At 51.0% G+C, this 20104-nt stretch overlaps 2 protein-coding genes across 2 annotated transcripts in view; one reads left to right on the top strand and one right to left on the bottom strand.

Moving 5' to 3' along the window:
* Nucleotides 1-4631, bottom strand: part of si:ch211-14c7.2 (uncharacterized) — a 90382-nt gene extending 85751 nt beyond the window's left edge. The window contains exon 1 of the mRNA XM_063059988.1: nt 4252-4631. The gene's annotated coding sequence lies outside the window, so the exon portion shown is untranslated. The remainder of the gene's footprint in view (nt 1-4251) is intronic.
* prss16 (serine protease 16) overlaps nt 1-19230 on the top strand; it is a 30114-nt gene extending 10884 nt beyond the window's left edge. The window contains 9 exon segments of the mRNA XM_063059992.1: nt 2802-2931; nt 3555-3678; nt 5105-5182; nt 6806-6853; nt 8490-8759; nt 10639-10780; nt 13580-13759; nt 18171-18316; nt 18696-19230. Coding sequence (XP_062916062.1) covers nt 2802-2931; nt 3555-3678; nt 5105-5182; nt 6806-6853; nt 8490-8759; nt 10639-10780; nt 13580-13759; nt 18171-18316; nt 18696-18752 — 1175 coding nt within the window. The 3' untranslated portion in view covers nt 18753-19230.
* Nucleotides 19231-20104: the final 874 nt, after the last annotated feature.

Here is a 20104-nt window from a genome sequence, read left to right as displayed (position 1 = left end):
GTCACCCACGCATTTGAGCTCATCCTATGCTAATTCACTGTCCTTTTCTCTCTCTGCGCGGTCAATGGCTCGGTTTAATATCAGAGAATGTATACACTATACAACCTGAAATTACTCTTCACAGACATCCACGAAACAGGGAAAAAAAAACCCAAGAAATGAATGGCAGAAAACGTTAGAGCCCCAAAGCCCCCCCCCATGCAAGCAGCAGCAAAAAGCATCAACCCCCTCTCCCCTTCCCCTGTGAGGTTATCCATTTTGGTACCAAGAACAGGAAGGCAGATTACTATCTGAATGGTGTCAAGTTAGGAAAATGGGAAGTACAATGAGATCTAGGCGTCCTTGTTCATCTGAAAGTAAGCATACAGGTACAGCAGGCAGTGAAGAAAGCTAATGGCATGTTGGCCTTCATAACAAGGGGAGTTGAGTATAGGAGCAAAGAGGTCCTTCTGCAGTTGTACAGGGCCCCGGTGAGACCACACCTGGAATATTGTGTACAGTTTTGGTCTCCAAATTTGAGGAACGATGTTCTAGCTATGGAGGGAGTGCAGCGTAGGTTCACGAGGTTAATTCCTGGGATGGCGGGACTGTCATATGTTGAAAGATTGGAGCGACTGGGGTTGTACACACTGGGATTTAGAAGGATAAAAGGGGATCTGATCGAAACATATAAGATTATTAAGGGATTGGACAGGCTAGAGGCAGGAAACATGTTCCCGATGTTGGGGGAGTCTAGAACCAGAGGCCACAGTTTAAGAATAAGGGGTAGGCCACTTAGAACGGAGTTGAGGAAAATCTTTCACACAGAGGGTTGTAGTTCTGTGGAATGCTCTGCCTCAGAAGGCAGTGGAGGCCAGTTCTCTGGATTCTTTCAAAAAAGAGGTAGAGCTCTTAAAGATAGCGGAGTGAAGATATGGGGAGAAGGCAGGAACTGGATACTGATTGTGGATGATCAGCCATGATCACAGTGAATGGCGGTGCTGGCTCGAAGGGCTGAATGGCCTACTCCTGCATCTATTGTCTATTGTCTATCCCCATTTGCTCCAGCAAAAGCCCCACACCCACCACACCAGCAGTAGCAAAGCCTTCAAAGACAACATGATCTGGAGTCCATCAAAAACCCACTGTCTATCCCAACAGGTGCTCTCTCACTAGACAGGGAGAGAGAGATATCGCTTCTGCAATGACGAGAGGGGGGGACCGGCAGCTCGCTGTTTTGACGTTACCATCAGCCGCGTCCCCCCAACGTGAGCAACGGACTCTCGCTCACTTTCAAGGGAGGGAGCGATCGCTCGAGTGTGGGGTCCCTTCTACCGTCAGCCGCGCACACCGCCTGCTGTCTCGATGCTTCCACCTCCCACGACACTTTGGCCGGCGACTTCAGTGGGGGACCGGGTCGTCCACCCCGAAGGCGCACGACTCCCAGGCCGCATGGCGGGTCCGAGAGCGAGACCCCACCTCCCGTGGGGGAGCTGGAGTCTGAGCCGTAGCTGTAGATCAGGGACCGGCCTCCTTGAGAAGAAAAGATGGAACGTGAAAAAGGGACAAACTGGCGCCATCTTTAGGTCCTCCCAGGTTCCGCCCCTTGGGAGTAATTCACCTACCAAACTGCGTGCCCTTGGGATGTGGCCGGAAGGAGGGGAAACCCACAGGGAGAGCCTGCACACTCCACACAGACAGTAACAGAGATTGGAACTGGACCCACACCATTGGAGTTGAGGCTGTGGCTCTGCTGCCCAGACGAACCCCCTGAATTCGAGCCAGCTTGTGCAAACTCGACCAACGCTAAGTTGCTGGCGGTCCCGTGGATTACTGTAAATTCCACTTCAATGCCTTGAGAAACCAAGTAAAGGAGAGATTAGGCTGCTGGGGGCAGAAGTGGGACGGATGGGGCTGCCGAGCTGGCAAAGATGCGGCAAAGATTGAAGGAACTCAGCAAGCCAGGCTGTATCCATGGAGAGGAATAAAGAGCCAACGTTTTGGGCGGAGACCTTGAGCCCCGATAAAGGATCTCAGCCTGATGAAACACCGACCGTTTATCCCTCTCTGTAGCTGCTGCCCGACCTGCTGAGTTCCTCCGGCAGTCTGCCAGTGTTACTCTGGGTTTCCAGCATCTCTACGGCACAGGTGTGACGGGCTGAAAGGCCTCGCTGAAATTAAAAGGAGATGTGAGAAGTTGCCCAGGGCTGGCGTTTCAGTTTGGAGCTTAATTTGTTTCCCAAGTGCCTTGAATGCAAGTGCCGGTCCTGCTAAGTATGGGCAGTATGTGCTTACCAAAAACCCCTCCACCTGAGACTGGGGGCAGAGCACGCCAGGCCAAGGGGATCGGCAGCAGGCGTCGGACGCTCAGCGACGCGCACGCGACGCTGGAGGGGCTGAACAGGTCAGGCAGCGTCTGTGGAGAAGGATAAACGTTTGACGTTTTCGTGCCGAGGCCTTTCTTCAGGGTTGGCTGCTTCTGTGCGGCCTGTCTGCCGGACCTCTGCACCGTGGCAACTTTCTGCTCCCGTCTCCCGTTGCGCAGCTTTGACTCGACACGGGCTGGCGCGCTCCCCCGCAGCCCCTTTGTGGGTGGTGGCTCCTAGTTCTGGCCCCCCGAATACTGGCGTTTCCCATTGGCCCCCTTTCCTTGCAGGGTCCTTGGGTTTTCGCTATGGGGTGGAGAGTTGCTTATCTCCCGGTACGGATGTCTGGGTTGGAGGGCTGGGGGGCGAGGGGTGCGAGGGAGGTGGAGCTGTCTCCCAGGGTGGTCAGGACTCGCTGTTCCGCTTCGCCTCCTGCCACGTTTCCCTTTCCCGCAGGCGAGCACGTGGATCTGGCGCACAAGTACCGGGCCCTGCTGGTCTCGGCGGAGCACCGATTCTACGGAGCCAGCATCAACCCCGACGGACTGACCGAGCAGAGCCTCCGCTTCCTGAGCAGCCAGCAGGCGTAAGTCTGGCGGGGCGCGCGAGGCGGCTTGATCGCGGCTGGCTCATTACCCCCCCTCAGTTCCATTCTACTGCCTTCTCATCACCTTCGACACCCCTACTAATCAAATCTGTGTGCGTGTTTGTGTGTATTGACTTCGAACTGCTCCCAGACGCCGCCTTCCCCTTGATGCCTCTCTCCGCAACTTCTGCCTGCTCTCGTCTCATTCCTCCCGCTCAAACAGGGTGCTTCCCGTTTCTCTCCTCTTCCCCCCCTCGCAGTAACCTGCACACCAAGCACAGTGCCGCTGTTTCCTGATCTTGTTTTTTTAAAGTTTCCTTTCCAATCCTAACGCCGCGCTTTCTGACCTGCCACCGCATTCACCCCGCCATTGCTGACTGTGCCTTTGGCGGGCAGAATCTCTGAACTCCTTCCTGAACTGCCTGTGTCCACTGCTGCAAGCCGCCCGGTTGACCAGAACAACTTCCCTCGTGTCGTCTTGTTGTTGCGACAGGAGTTCCCGCTAGCTGGAAGTTGAGATACAGACTCGGTGCCTGTGGCTTTGCTTTTCTTTTTAAATTTTAGGGGTTTATTGCCTCCCCATTATCCTGGATTTCCCTAACACTGCTTCCTTCGCTGCACAGGCTGGCCGACCTGGCCACCTTCCATGCCTTCATCTCCCAGAAGTACAATCTGACGAGGCGCAACACTTGGATCTGCTTCGGGGGCTCGTACCCCGGCTCGCTGTCTGCTTGGTTCCGACTGAAGGTGAGGAAGGCCGCGGGGGCGGGGGTGCAGAATCGGGCCGGAGTCCGCTCCGCCATTCCGTCACGGCTGGTTTATTTCTCGACCGCGCCCTCCTGTCTTCTCTCCGTAATCCTTGACGCCCTGTTTAATCAGAAACCTGTCAACCCCCAACTGAGATGCGCCCAGTGACTCGGCCTGCACAGCCGTCTGTGGCAAAGAATTCCCTACATTCGCCACCCCCTGGCTAAAGTGATCCAAAGTTTTTGAAGGTACATTTGATGTCAGAGAAATGTATACAATATACATCCTGAAATTCTTTTTCTTCACAACCAGCTACGAAAACAGAGGAGTGCCCCAAAGAATGAGTGACAGTTGAATGTTAGAACACCAAAGCCCCCCCCCAATGCATAGACAGCAGCAAAGCGACGATCTCCCTCCCCACCAGCAAAATAAGCATCCACACCTCCTTCCCCCTTAGCAAAAAAAAAGCATCCGCACCCCCCCACCTAGCACTCAAACGTGCAGCAAAGCATCAATAAAGACACAGACTTGCAGTACCCCAAAGACTACTCGTTCACCCAGTATTCGACATACCACAGGCTCTCTCTCTAATAGGGGAAAAAGAAGTGTCCCCATTTCACAACGAGAGGGGAGACATAAAACAGCTCGCTGATTTACGATGTTGAAAGTCCGTTGCATTGCTTTTTCCGAGTTCTGTGCCCGAGGTGCCCGGGTCTCTGGGTGCACAGCCAGCAGCCAGCTCGCCACTTTCAATCTTCCGTGTACTCCCACGACGCACCAGGTTCCTGAGGAATGAGTCCGCCTCACCTCCGATCCAAGTGGACTGCCTCGCAGCTACAAATTGGGAATGATGAGTCGTGCAAGAAGATAGGCTCCCAAGACTACAGTCCCAGCAAATCGTTGGAAAGTTGCTGTTGTGAGACGTAGCTGGCCCCAACCAGGCAGGGCCAGAGGTGCTGGGCTCCACAGTATACAGAAAAGCTGGGGGAAGGTTTACCTCTGTCAAACAGTACCAAGTCAGGGCCTTGCATAGGGTCAGGATCCTTTCTTAGAACGGGAATTTGGAAGTTGGTCTGACTGTGAGTTGGCAGTTTCAGACTGAGACGGCGACCGCAGTTGCTTCTATTTCTGGTCACCCCTTGTGCAATCGCTCTAGCTCTCTGACTTGGCTCACCCCCTCGATGACAAGACAAGGGCTAAATAACTAGGTGTACGCTCTAATGTCCGAGGCGGTGGGTGGGTCTGGGAGGTGGGAAGGGGCGAGGAAGAAACCCAAGGCAGCCGAACGAGAGCTTGGGGTCTTTGGGGGGTGGGGGAGGGAGTGGTTTGTCTGTGAGGGAGAGACTGGAGGGATGAGGGTGGCTTCAGTTCTTGCCTTAAGAGGGCTGGTGTGATTTATTTGCCTTTGTTCTTGTCTTTCCTCTAGTTCCCTCACCTGGTTTATGCTGCTGTTGCCTCGTCTGCTCCTGTCCGGGCCCAGCTGGACTTCACCTCCTACAATAAGGTAAAAGTGTTCCCACAATCCCTTCCCCTGATCCGTATGGGGAATGAGGGGGCAGTGTTCCCACAATCCCTTCCCCTGATCCGTACGGGGAATGAGGGGGCAGTGTTCCCACAATCCCTTCCCCTGATCCGTACGGGGAATGAGGGGGCAGTGTTCCCACAATCCCTTCCCCTGATCCGTACGGGGAATGAGGGGGCAGTGGTCCCACAATCCCTTCCCCTGATCCGTACGGGGAATGAGGGGGCAGTGTTCCCACAATCCCTACCCCTGATCCGTACGGGGAATGAGGGGGCAGTGGTCCCACAATCCCTTCCCCTGATCCGTACGGGGAATGAGGGGGCAGTGTTCCCACAATCCCTTCCCCTGATCCGTACGGGGAATGAGGGGGCAGTGTTCCCACAATCCCTTCCCCTGATCTGTACGGGGAATGAGGGGGAAGTGTTTTCATTATCCTTTCAGGGGTGGGGGCCGGAAACTCACCTCTCTCCATCTCAGTCACCAGCCCGCGAGGGTGAGTAAGGTATTGTGTGAAGCCCCCTCTGTCCCCCTATCAAATGCTCCCTGTACAGAGGGAGTGTGTTAAGATTAATGAGGGGGCTGCTCTTCTCGTTCCGGTTGTGTTTCAGACTCTGTGGGGGGGGGGGGGAGACATGATGGAGGAGGGGCTGTGAGTTTACTGAGATTGGACAAGGCAGTCGATGGCTGAGCACGACAGCAGGCCATCAAAGGGTCCCTCCAAAACAACTGCCTGCCCCCCCGTCCCCCTTAACATGTTGCTCCCCCCCCTTTAATGAGTGGAGTCCTTGCAAGGGAACCCCTGAAGAAGTGGGGTGCACGGTGTGTGCCAGTCAATTGGAAACACAGAGGCATCAATTGGCACAGTAGGAACCAAAGTATTTTGTCAGCACAGTCACGTTTGTGCTGTTAATATTGGTGTATTTGATAAATGGTTTGTGCTGGTAATATTGGTGTATTTGAAAAGAGAAAATCAAAGGAGCCTGAAGATGCAGGCAAAATAGTATATTTAAAAAAAAAGGGTGACATACAGTGTAACGTTCCCTCTATCCTGTCCCATCACACACCCGGGGTGTCAGTCCTGGTTAGGTACAATTACACCCCTCTATACTGTCCCATCACACACCCAGGGGTGGGTCAGTCTGAATTTGAAACAATTACACCCCCCCTGTCCTGTCCCATCACACACCCGGGGTGTCAGTCCTGGTTAGGTACAATTACACCCCTCTATACTGTCCCTTCACACACCCAGGGGTGGGTCAGTCTGAATTTGATACAATTACACCCCCCTGTCCTGTCCCATCACACACCTGGGGTGTCTGGGTTACGTACAATTACACCCCTCTGTCCTGTCCCATCACACACCCAGGGGTGTCAGTCTGGGTTACATACAGTAACGATGTCTCTGTACTGTCCCATCACACACCCAGGGGTGGGTCAGTCTGAATTTGAAACAATTACACCCCCCTGTCCTGTCCCATCACGCACCCAGGGGTGTCAGTCTGGGTTACATGCAGTAACGATACCTCTGCGCTGTCGAATCAGGCTTGGAGGGTCTGTGGGTGGAGTGGTGGAGTCTGTTGTGTTAACCCTGCTTCTCTTCCACAGGTGGTGTCTCAGAGTCTGTCCAACCCGGTGGTCGGAGGCTCTCCCAAGGTATGAGTAGGGTCAAGCACGTTGGATTGTTCATTCGCGCGTCGTCGGGACGCAGTGACTGCCTTTAGTGCGCCACGGTTAGCGCGACGCTACGCAGTTTGGGCGTCGGGGGTCAATCCTGGCCCCCTCTGTTAGGGGTTTGTAGGTGCCCCCCGTGACTGCGTAGGTTTCCTCCGGGTGCTCTGGTTTCCTCCCACGGTCCGAAGACGTGCTAATTGGTCATTGTAAATCATCCTGTGATTAGGCTAGGGTTAAATTCAGGGGATGTCAGGCAGTGTGGCTTGAAGATCCAGGCTCTGTCTGTAGATTAGTAAATACATTGCCCTTGCCTGCTGCCTTCCCCTCCCCTCCCTTCACCCACCTGCCCCCACCGTCGAGTACTGCTAATTCACTCCTCACAGAGACAGAATCCAGGATCGTGTCTGAGGGAGTGGAGACTGACAGACAAACTTCCCCACTTCCCTTCAGACTCCTTCCCTGAAACCGATTATCAGACCCCAGCAGGTTTGGGCCTCGGAGACCCCACCCTGGCCGCTCGATCGTGGGGCTGCCCCTCCCACACCGAACAACACCTTCAAGGGCTGCTCTTCCCCTGGGCTTTCTGAGTCCGCCCAAGGCCCTGGGGTTTAAAACCATTAAGTATGGAAATGAGTGGGGGGGGGGATGGTGTTGGAGATGCATCTCTACTAAAGGAGGTGTAAGGTGCTCCTTTCCTCTGCAAGCCTACAGGCCACCTTTGGGCAAGGAGTAGTCCCCGATCAGGGTCACGTGAAGCCATATGAGCAGCCGGTGCAGATCACAAGCCCTGGTTATGCGACCACTGACGCCAGGCAGACAATCTCTGAAGAGTACTGATAATGGCTGGGAGGGGTCACCGGTCTTGTGAAGATACTGCCCAGAAGATGGCAATGGCAAACCACTTCTGTTGGAAAAATTTGCTGAGATCGCAGCACATAATGATGATGTCACACAACATGGCGCATAATAACAATGGAAAAAGGCCCTTCAGCCCCTCATTTCCAGGCTGACTATTCTACCTGCTTGTACTAGCCCCATTCGCCTGCAGTGGGTCAGTAGTCTTCCGTGAATTGCCAATTCAAGTGCTCAGACAGATAATCTTTAAAAGTTGGGTTGGGAGAATTTCGGCATTTACCAGTCCCTTGCAGTCCATTCATCCTCTGGGTGAGGACAACCCCCTCCCCACCCCAGATCTCCTGTTTTCTTCCTCTCATCTTGACCGTCTGTCCTGGGGTACTTCCACCGTGGGGTAAACTACTTGCTGTCCCTTCTGAAGCATGAGGGGAATGGCTGTGCTGTGTGCAGGGTCTCGGTGCCAGAGACCCTGGGTCCGATCCCAGCTTCCGATTCCGCGAGCTTCCTGTGACACTGTGGGTTTCCCGAGGGAGCTCCAGTTTTCACCCGCAGCCCAGATTGTTGGGTTAACAGCCTGCTGTGATTTCCCCTAACGTGCAAGTGGAGGGATAGAATTCTGGGTTGACAGGAGCTTTTTAAGAAAAAAAGGGGTGGGCACTAACCTAGCATACACTCGATGGGCTGAAGGGCCCATTTCTGTGCTGCCTCCCCCCCGTGGATCTCCTTCGAGGGCTGGTTCTCACTGCTTCCTTTCCCTCGGCAGTGCCGGGACGCCGTGACGCAGGCCTTCTCCCAGCTGGACCGCGCCCTGGCGCAGGGCGAAGCGGCGAGGCTGGAGTCTGACTTCCGGTCCTGCCAGAGGCTGGGCGGCGCCGGCGACTACTACGAGCTGGCCAGCAACCTGGCCGACGTCGTCATGGGGACGGTCCAGTACAACCGGGAGCAGCTGGGCTACGACATCGGCAGCCTGTGTCAAGTGATGACCAACCCAGCGCTGGGCTCGGCCTACCAGAGGCTGGTGATGCTTAACCAGGTAACCGTGGCTGGGAACGGGGTCCGGCTCGGGGTGGTGGTGGCGGGGGGGGGGGGAGCTGCTTGAATGAGAATCAGGATTATTGTCACTAATGCCGTGAAATTTGATTCGTGGCAGCAGTGTGCAAGTCTTAATAAAACCACAAGTAACGATAGTTTAGTGATTCACGTTCCTCTGTTACGGTGCCAGTGACCCAGGTTCAGCCCTGTTGCCCTCTGTAAGGGGTTCACGCACAGTCTCTCCACGACCATGTGGGTTTCCTCTGGCTAATCTGGTTTCCTCTCACTGTCCAAAGCGGTGCGGGTTAGTAGGTTATAAACAAGAGATAAACAAGAGAAACAAATGAAGTTCCTCCATCTCTGGTGGTGGTCAGGGCTTCCTTCGTCGTGTCAGTAGCTTCCTCTCAGTTTTCACTACTGTCAGTCATCCCCGTCCCGGGTGGAGACTCAGGAATACTGTCACACTCAGATGTAGAAGGATTCTTCACTGCTGTTTCCGTAACAGTCAGGGTTGTTAGCCCTGAGCTGCACCCCCGAACCTGGAGGACTGGTGGACCACTCTTAGTCTGACCTCTACCCTTTGACCTGTTTGGCATGGGTGACCCCACCAAGAGCCAAAAGCACAAGGCCCTGACACCAGCCAGCATCGCTCTCCATGATTTTGAGGCACACAACCCTCCAAACCCTACCACAAGGGTGTGGTCCTCCTGGAGGAGCGTTTTGTGTCTGTTGGTTATTTTGGTGCACGTTTTCAATGTTGCCTTGGTCGAGGTGGAAATGAGTTGAAGTTTAATTATCATTGAACCATACATGAATGTAGCTGAGTGAAACTGTGTTCCACTGGGCCAAGGTGCAAAACACCTTACCACCAGCACTCAGTACTCTGCGCATAGCACAAGAGGCACAGATGGTTACGGCAAACATACAGTCAACAAGACAAAAATAAACTTGGCCCGGTCCCCGAGTGGCATAGCTGTGGAATTGCTGGTTAACACTAGAGGGCAGCACTGCGCAAAGCAATACTGACACACCAGCAACACACATCAAAGTTGCTGGTGAACGCAGCAGGCCAGGCAGCATCTGTAGGAAGAGGTACAGTCGACGTTTCGGGCCGAGACCCTTCGTCAGGACTAACTGAAGGAAGAGCTGGTAAGAGATTTGAGAGGGGGAGGGGGAGATCCAAAATGATAGGAGAAGACAGGAGGGGGAGGGATGGAGCCAAGAGCTGGACAGGTGACTGGCAAAAGGGATGTGAGAGGATCATGGGACAGGAGGCCCAGGGAGAAGGAAAAGTGGGAGGGGGGGAAACCCAGAGGATGGGCAAGGGGTATAGTCAGAGGGAGAAAAAGGAGAGTGAGAGAAAGGATGTGTGTATATAAATAAATAATGGATGGGGTACGAGGGGGAGGTGGGGCATTCGCGGAAGTTAGCGAAGTCAAAGTTCATGACATCAGGTTGGAGGCTACCCAGACGGAATATAAGGTGTTGTTCCTCCAACCTGAGTGTGGTTTCATCTTTACAGTAGAGGAGGCCGTGGATAGACATGTCAGGGTGGGAATGGGACGTGGAATTAAAATGTGTGGCCACTGGGAGATCCTGCTTTCTCTGGCGGACAGAGCACAGGTGCTCAGCGAAATGATCTCCCAGTCTGTGTTGGGTCTCGCCAATATATAGAACGCCACATCGGGAGCACCGGACGCTGTATATCACCCCAGCCGACTCACAGGTGAAGTGTCGCCTCACCTGGAAGGACTGTCTGGGGCCCTGAATGGTGGTAAGGTCCCAGTCTGCAGCAGTCAAGGCCAACAGGGATTGGGTAGGGTTGAGGTGAGAGGTCCACTCTCTCTGCAGCTTCCGGCCTGACTTGCTTCTCTTTCCAGGGCTACCTGAAGCAGATGAGTAAGAACTGCACGGACAACTCTCACCAGAACGCCCTGGAGCTCCTGCACAGCACTGTGGTGAAACCCTTTGGCGTCGGGGAAAGGCAGTGGTACTACCAGACCTGCGCCGAGTTCGGCTACTGTGAGTTCCTGCCCCTCGCCTTCCTCTCCGTGGTCCGCGTTGAGCCCGGCATTCCCGTACGGATTCCCGGAAGGGATTGATCTGCTGGAGTAACTTCCACTGCAGAAGGAGAATTGCTGCTGGTATTCCTCGCGCCCCCCGCCCCCCCCCCAGCTTCTGCCTGGTCCAGCCCCTGCCGGGCTGAGGTTGCGTTTATATAGCGCCATTGACATCCTCCGTCTCCAAGAGGCTCGCAGCTGATGAAGGGGCTGTTGTCGGGCATGGCTCCCATGAAATACTGTGGCTCCCCCAACGGGGGAATGATATTAGCCCCAGGCCCCGCTTGGCGCGTGGGGGAGAGCACAGCGAGTTCACAGGTTCAATCCTGAACTCCCGTTAAATGCCTGTACGAAGTTTGCAGGTTCTCCTCGTGTCCCAGAACGCGTGCAGGTTGGTGGGTTAATTGTCTGCTTGTTGGTGGGTGAGGGGTGCAATCTGTTGATAGGAATGTGTCGGGGGGGGGAATAAAATTGGGTTTGTGTAAATGGGTGGTGGGCACAGATTCGATGGAGCGAAGGGCCTCTTTCCATGACTCTGGCTAAGACTTCCTTCTCTGATTGTCCCTGATTGCACTGATTACTCAGACTTGGTCTCTTGGGTCTTGAGTTTGTGACACTCAGTCTGGTGATGTCACTGTCATTTCTCTGAACCTTGGGGGTCCTTCCCGGGGTCAAGAATGGCAAACATTCTTAAATCTTAACAGTCATTTATTTTAAACTTTAATCAAGCACTTGAATACAGAGCTGAGAAACAAGCAGAGCTGAATGAAAAGTAAAGATGATAAGATGATGCCTCTGAAAAATCCATCGCCTTTTATAATCAAGATAAGAAAAATTCCTTAGATAAAATAACCCAATCACTAGTTGCACAATTACAAGCGGTGGATGTTGTCTATATGGACTTCACCTTTGACAAGGTTCCACACGGAAGGTTAGTTAGGAAGGTTCAATCGTTAGGTATTAATATTGAAGTAGTAAAATAGATTTGGCAGTGGCTGGATGGGAGACGCCAGAGAGTAGTGGTGGATAACTGTTTGTCAGATTGGAGGCTGGTGACTAGTGGTGTGCCTCAGGGATCTGTACTGGGTCCAATGTTGTTTGTCATATACATTAATGATCTGGATGATGGGGTGGTAAATTGGATTAGTAAGTATGCAGATGATACTAAGATAGGTGGCGTTGTGGATAATGAAGTAGGTTTTCAAAGCTTGCAGAGATTTAGGCCAGTTAGAAGAGTGGGCTGAGAGATGGCAGATGGAGTTTAATGCTGATAAATGTGCTACATTTTGGTAGGACTAATCAAAATAGGACATGCATGGTAAATGGTAGGGCATTGAAGAATGCAGTAGAACAGAGGGATCTAGGAATAATGGTGCATAGTTCCCTGAAGGTGGAATCTCATGTAGATAGGGTGGTGAAGAAAGCTTTTGGTATGCTGGCCTTTATAAATCAGAGCATTGAGTATAGGAAACAACAGGAATTCTGCAGATGCTGGAAATTCAAGCAACACACATCAAAGTTGCTGGTGAACGCAGCAGGCCAAGCAGCATCTATAGGAAGAGGCGCAGTCGACGTTTCAGGCCGGGACCCTTCGTCAGGACTAACTGAAGGAAGAGTGAGTGAGGGATTTGAAAGCTGGAGGGGGAGGGGGAGATGCAAAATGATAGGAGAAGACAGGAGGGGGAGAGATAGAGCCGAGAGCTGGACAGGTGATAGGCAAAAGGGGATACGAGAGGATCATGGGACAGGAGGTCCGGGTTCTTCCCGGAGGTTCTTCCCGGACCTCCTGTCCCATGATCCTCTCGTATCCCCTTTTGCCTATCACCTGTCCAGCTCTCGGCTCTATCCCTCCCCCTCCTGTCTTCTCCTATCATTGAGTATAGGAGTTGGGATGTAATGTTGAAATTGTACAAGGCAATGGTAAGGCCAAATTTGGAGTATTGTGTACAGTTCTGGTCACCAAATTATAGGAAAGATGTCAACAAATTAGAGAGAGTACAGAGAAGATTTACTAGAATGTTACCTGGGTTTCATCTCCTAAGTTACAGAGAAAGGTTGAACAAGTTGGGTCTTTATTCTTTGGAGCGTAGAAGGTTGAGGGGGGACTTGATAGAGGTGTTTAAAATTATGAGGGGGATTGATAGAGTTGACGTGGATAGGCTTTTTCCATTGAGAGTGGGGGAGATTCAAACAAGAGGACATGAGTCGAATGTTAAAGGGCAAAAGTTTAGGGGTAACATGAAGGGGAACTTCTTTACTCAGAGAGTGGTAGCTGTGTGGAACGAGCTTCCAGCAGAAGTGGTTGAGGTAGGTTCGATGTTGTCATTTAAAGTTAAGTTGGATAGATATATGGACAGGAAAGGAATGGAGGGTTATGGGCTGAGTGCAGGTCGGTGGGACTAGGTGAGAGTAAAAGTTCGGCACGGACTAGAAGGGCCGAGATGGCCTGTTTCCGTGCTGTAATTGTTATATGGTTACATGGATAATGGACTTAATGAAAAATGAGTAAGGTGATAAACTGCTATACCACCTTCTGCCAGTAGCTGGCGACGAACCGCTACATAATCTGAAAAATGCGTGCGTTTGTTCAAAAAGTACAAATTATGTTTAAACTCTGACTTTAATAAAAGTACAAATGATTTATTAAAAAAATTAGTGGTTTCCAATTGCTATTAAGCAAAAGGTGTTGAGGGGACACTTCTCCCTCTTTTCTGCCAACTCACTCCTGTTTCTCATTTTAACCTCGCCCCCTCCTGCCCAGACCAAACCTGCGAGGACGAGAGCTGCCCCCTCTCCCGCTGGCTGACGCTGCCGTCTCAGGTGGACATCTGCGCCCAGGTGTTTGGCATCAGTGCCGGCAGTGTACAGGGTGCAGTTGCCTTCACCAACGAGTACTATGGAGCTGACGAGCCCAAGTCCAGCCGTATCATATTTGTCAACGGTAGGTGGTGGTGATGTGGTTTAGGGTTGGGGAGGGAGGGAGTCGCTGCTGGCACACGGGCACACCCTCCACCCTGTGGGCAGGGTCAGGGGTACCTGAGGGTCCTGTGTCTCGTCTCCAGCGGGCTGGGTGTCACAGATGACCTGTTAAGTGTAACTTGAGAAGAATTCCCAACCCTATGTGTCAGGTGGGCTGAAGTTTAAAGTCTTGGATAATCTCAAATCAAAACTTGGATACTCTGGATTCAACATCTTTTTTGGCCCAGTAACAAAATAATTGAACCAATGCTTTTAATAAAAGGGGACGTTTGTCTATAAATTGTCTTCAGAGAGGACTTTTCAGGCTTTACAAAATGTTCAGAATTAAACGTCGTGAGATGTTCTTTTGCAGCAGTACAGAGCAGTGCATTAAACTTACTACTAATTATAACAAATCAGCAAATTTGCTGATGATACAAAGATTGGAGGTGTAGTTGACAGTGAGGAAGGTTTTCAGAGCCTGCAGAGGGACTTGGACCAGCTGGAAAAATGGGCTGAAAAATGGCAGATGGAGTTTAATACAGACAAGTGTGAGGTATTGCACGTTGGAAGGACAAACCAAGGTAGAACATACAGGGTAAATGGTAAGACACTGAGGAGTGCAGTGGAACAGAGGGATCTGGGAATACAGATACAAAATTCCCTAAAAGTGGTGTCACAGGTAGATAGGATCGTAAAGAGAGCTTTTGGTACATTGGTGTTTATTAATCAAAGTATTGAGTATAAGAGCTGGAATGTTATGATGAGGTTGTATAAGGCATTGGTGAGGCCGAATCTGGAGTATTGTGTTCAGTTTTGGTCACCAAATTACAGGAAGGATATAAATAAGGTTGAAAGAGTGCAGGGAAGGTTTACAAGGATGTTGCCGGGACTTGAGAAACTCAGTTACAGAGAAATGTTGAATAGGTTAGGACTTTATTCCCTGGAATGTAGAAGAATGAGGGGAGATTTGATAGAGGTATATAAAATTATGATGGGTATAGATAGAGTGAATGCAAGCAGGCTTTTTCCACTGAGGCAAGGGGAGAAAAAAACCAGAGGACATGGGTTAAGGGTGAGGGGGGGGGAAGTTTAAAGGGAACATTAGGGGGGGCTTCTTCACACAGAGAGTGGTGGGAGTGTGGAATGAGCTGCCAGACGAGGTGGTAAATGCGGGTTCTTTTTTAACATTTAAGAATAAATTGGACAGATACATGGATGGGAGGTGTATGGAGGGATATGGTCCGTGTGCAGGTCAGTGGGACTAGGCAGAAAATGGTTCGGCGCAGCCAAGAAGGGCCAAAAGGTCTGTTTCGGTGCTGTAGTTTTTCTACGGTTTCTAACAAGAATATACGGTGGATTCAGGTTAACTGGGTCAGTACATTTTGGCCCATTTAGGTGGCTGTCCCAATTAGGTGGAAGTTTCAAAGAAATAGTTAAACAGGTATAAAAGAAAAAGACAAACTACTGTTTAACTGAGGAATAAGTTGTGTATTTAAATGAAAAACAACAAATTAAACTATCGATACTGCTACCGTACCATAAAGCTTAGATATTGACGGAGGGATTAATCCAGTGTACGCTGCCAGCTCTTTTGACTGCAAGTGAACAAGATCAGCGCAGGCACCTCGTGTAGGTAATGGACTGCCTTCGTACCGGTCTTTAGACAACTGGCCGTTAAATACTGGCCTTTGGAGTCCGAGACCAATCCAGCCATGGACAGCATCCTCCCAGCTGCCCATGGCCCGAAACCCTCCAAAACTGTTTCCCTCCGTGTACGTATCTGTCCAAACGTGCCAAAATGTTGCAGTTGTCTCCCCGTCTGCATGCATCTGATGAACCCAAAGGAACGGCAGAGACTGATACAGTTTGGTACCAGCAGCGTTGCAGGAGTTGCCAGTCGTGTTGAACTCAACGTAGGACTCCAACTCCGGACTTTTCCCTCTGGTTTACTCCCAAAGCCTTCCCCGTGAGCAAGGTAGCGGAGGTTTGAGATCAGAGTTTTCCTTCTAGACGAGCTGCCAACCACGGCTGACGAGCCCCATCTGCCCGAAGCGACTGGTTTTTAAGGCGCCAGTAACCTGACTTTGCCCCTTCTCCTGTCAGTAGAAACAGTTCGACTGGGCTTAGTAGCTAAGCCACATGTGAAGGCCAGGAGCTGGACTTGGATGTCAGAGGCTATTTGAGACGCACACCATTGGGGGCATTTAGTAGGTAGTGGGAGCTTACCTATTACCTATAACATCCTTAAGAAACCACCACAGGTGACTATCTTCTATGTAAAGGTGTTTTCGATCTGTAAAATTTCTTCCCTCTTCTCTATGCTCTCGAACTTTGGACTACCCAACCCTGGGGGAGAAAGATTATGGCCGTCCATTTTATCCAAGCCCCTCATGATTCTGAACTTTTACGAGGTCACCTCTCATTCTCCGATTCTCCCAGGAATAAAGATCCAGCGTTGGCAACCTCTCCCTATAAACTCATGCCACCCCCCCCCCCGAAAGCCCAGGCCACATCCTTAAATCTGTCCCACCCACTGTCCACCTTGACAATGTCTCCTATAAGAGGGTGTCCAGAACTTTACACAATTCTCCACAATGTGTGGCCTCACCAGCGACTTGCATCACCGACACATAACGTATGTACAGCTGCCCTGGCTGATGAGGGCCGACGCTGCCTTTGCCGCCCCGCCTGTCGCGCGGCCCCGCTTTCCCGCAAACTCTGCACTTGCACTCCGCGAACCCTCCGACCCGCAAATCCGATTTCCGCCACTGGAAAATGCCCCGGGACACGGCTGGCCCAGGGTGCTGGTGACACCTTGTGGCTGGTCTGGATATTGCATCAGGTGGGTGCCAACAAAGATTTCTGGCCACTGAAGCTTCCAAAAACGCTGTGTTGTCGCCAGTAATGAAATAAAATAATTAAAGTAACTGGGCCCAGAACACACATACATTCTTATAAATTAGATGTATTTTACTTGCACCTCTTCTCCTTGCCTTGGTGTAAGGGTGACCCTCTCCAGGGGGAGGTGAGGAACCCAGACACACAGGTGCTCAGCAGCCCGGAGAATTCTCTGTCCCTCCCCACCTCGCCTACACCCCTGCCTGCTTCCTGTGGGTTGCAAAGTAGCGAGGGTGGGTCGTACGGGGAGCGGGTGAATTCCTGGCAGTGAAGAGCAATGATCCCTCTAATTTGTAATGATCAGTGTGCGCAAAAATCTTATGTTGTGCAATTTTTTTTGCCCAGTGACAACGTGTGCGCACTGAATAATTTCTTCAGTAAAAACAGTATAAATAAGCCAGTCCTAAAATCTGCAGACAAATCATTGCAAACTCCACGTTGTCAACATTGTCTACATCAGAATAATAATAATAGGCATCCATTAATCTTGTCAGACCATGGATTTGCGCCTTGGAAGGTTTCCAGGGCGCAGGCCTGAGCAAGGTTGTATGGAAGACCAGCAGTTGCCCATGCTGCAAGTCTCCCCTCTCCACGACACCGATGTTGTCCGAGGGAAGGGCACTAGGACCCATACAGCTTGGCACGGGTGTCGTCGCAGAGCAATGTGTGATTAGCTGCCTTGCTCAAGGACACACACGTTGCCTCAACTAGATCAGAAACCAGAAAAGGAAATGTGATTGTGTATGATCGTGAAATGTACTTAACCTGCCGACGAGATAGAGGGTGACAACCTTTTGTGCGCAGTTTAAATTCCTTTGTGCTCTCGTAGCAAAAGATGTGTGAGCGCACACACCTTAGAGGGAATATTAGTGAAGGCACTGTTGGATCTGACTATTTAATTCTTAGATTTTACTGTTTAATTGTTACTTTCTAACAGCTTAATTGGTTATATTTCATATAATTGTATGCAAGTAACAGTTTAATATGCCTCCTTCATGGTTATGCAAAGTATGATTCTGTAAGCTTCTTTGTTCTACATTATTTGAATAAGAGCCACCTCATTAGTTAACTCTTATCTATAAATTTGAATGGGTATTTTTCTTATGGGTAAAACAACTAAACACAAAGCAGTGTGGCTTAGTCTGTCTTGACCTTAGCTTTCCCTAGGCCGTGTCACTGACTATTTCAATTGTTTTTTTGCTTTATCAAAGATTAATAAAACGATTATGAAGCAATAAGTTTTGTGCTGCTTTCCCGACTTCTGAAAGATTAAAACACCAGAATCCAGCAGTTCTGAGCGGGGTCTGGGGGCAGGGCCAGTCTGTTGGCTGACTATCGGTTTTTTGGGGTGGGGAGAAGAATTCTAGTGGAGTTGTTGGGTTGAGGGCTGAGAGTGGGGGCCTTTGGTGGGGAGAGTTGTGGGAGGGAGGTTGTCTGCAGGTATGGGGTGGGCTTCTCCTCTCCTCCCTAATGGCGCTGTTCTCTGCATCAAGGTGACATCGACCCCTGGCACGCCTTGAGTGTGCTGAAGAACCAGTCTCGCTCGGAGCTGGCGGTCCTCATTAATGGCACCGCTCACTGTGCCAACATGAACCCCCCCGAGAAGGACGACCCGCCCTCCCTGCAGCAGGCCCGAAAGGTGAGACCCGTGGTGGGGGGTGGGGGGCACGGTGGGATGTGCATGGTGGGGGGGGCTGCCTTCTCCACACTCGCGTCCTCTGCCTTCTCCACACGCAGCCCACTCCCCCCGAGGGGGTGGAGATGTCTGCACTCTGTTGCTGGTTGCCGCGGGTTGTGTTTGAGGGTCCCAGTGGGGTGGGGGGGGGAGCGAGACCACACATCTGACCTCCCAAACCGAACGACTTACAGCCCCTGGGGAGTCCAGGGAGGAGCCATGATTCCAGACTGGAGGGGGCGCACCGTGGCATTAACACCTCAGACATCGGACCGGGCAGTGAAAATCCGCAAATCCAGTTTGATTGTTCCGATTGTACGTTCATTCCTCTTTTTTTGAACAGAGAATCGATGATCAAATCGGAGTGTGGTTGGCCAGGAGTCGCTCGAGTCCGTGGTAGCCGGGACCCAGGGTGCCTTTCACAAGAAGGGAAATCTTCTTATCCTCCGCATCAGACTGTTTGGGAGTCAAACTTCAGAAATCACAGGGTCCTGTTCTACAGATCTAAGCTACCTGGTGGCCATACACTCCGCTCATACCTCATCCAACGCACCCAGCCGCTGACGTGTTGAGGGTTTGTTTTGTGGGTTGGCTTTATAGTGGTTTGTTTGGGCTGGGTTCGGAGGACAGACCACCACTGCCCCCTACTGGTGACTGTCTCCCAGTGCAGGCACCAACCTGACAGCGGGATGACCGGTATCCATGGCTACAACACACCAAAACTTTTCTTCAAACTTCCTTTCTCAAAGAGACTCGATTTATTTTGTTTACAAAATCTACTCAACTGCATTACAGCTTTAAAGCTTCTAAAATTTTAAATGAAGATGTGATTTAAAACTGAATTGTTTGTAATTATTTAAATAAAATGTTCCCTTGGCAACCACTCTGGGTTTTGAATTCTACAGTTTTTATGTGGATGTTTATTTTAAAATTTTGATATGTATATTTAAGAAAAAAATTAGTGGTATTACTTTTGGAAAAACTTCATGGGATCTGGGCTTTTTATTTTGCCTGTTCTAATTGCCCTGGAGAAGGTGTCGGCCATTTGCTTTCTTGACCTGGGGTAGCACAGTTGGTGTAACGTCACTAGAACGCCAGTAAGCCGGGTTCAATTCCTGCCACTGTCTGTAAGGAGTGGGTTTCTCCTGCGTGCTCTGGTTTCCTCCTACATTGAGGGGGGAGTTAATTCACATGGCTGTAACTATATGGCACAGACTCATTAGGCCTGTTACTGAATAAGTAAAAAAAATAAAATTAAAAACTGCTGCAGACCTCTGGTAAAGGTGCTCCTGAACCTTCTGCACTAGAAAAGAACATGGTCTGTGAAGTGGGGAGTGCACCAGTGTGATTTTTTCAACCCACAAATTCTGCTAACCTGGACTTTGTACTTTTCCCCCCCATCTTGCTGTTTCCTTCAGCATTTTGTTTATTTTTGCTTATGAGGGCCAAGTTGCTGGCTCCTCATGCAAGGGGCCGGCCGGATTCGAACCTGGGACCATTGGCCTTGAAGTCCGGTGCTGATGTCACTACACCGGCCAGCTAAAGGTTTTACAAGCTATGAGTAACCAGAAGGTCACATTAAAAAGCGATGAAAAGAATATTTGCGCACCGGAGCACAAAGCCTATTTCTATCCCATCTTCCACAACTTCCAGTACTCCGCGTTTCCCAGAAACTGATAAAAGTGTAGCTAATTAGCTGCTGCATTCTGGGACCCTGGAAGCCAGAGGGCATAAACCAGCTCCCACACCAGG

The sequence above is a fragment of the Mobula hypostoma genome, chromosome 10, assembly GCF_963921235.1.
Source record: "Mobula hypostoma chromosome 10, sMobHyp1.1, whole genome shotgun sequence".
In the NCBI taxonomy this organism is placed as follows: domain Eukaryota; kingdom Metazoa; phylum Chordata; class Chondrichthyes; order Myliobatiformes; family Myliobatidae; genus Mobula; species Mobula hypostoma.
This window is presented reverse-complemented; position numbering and strand designations above follow the sequence as displayed.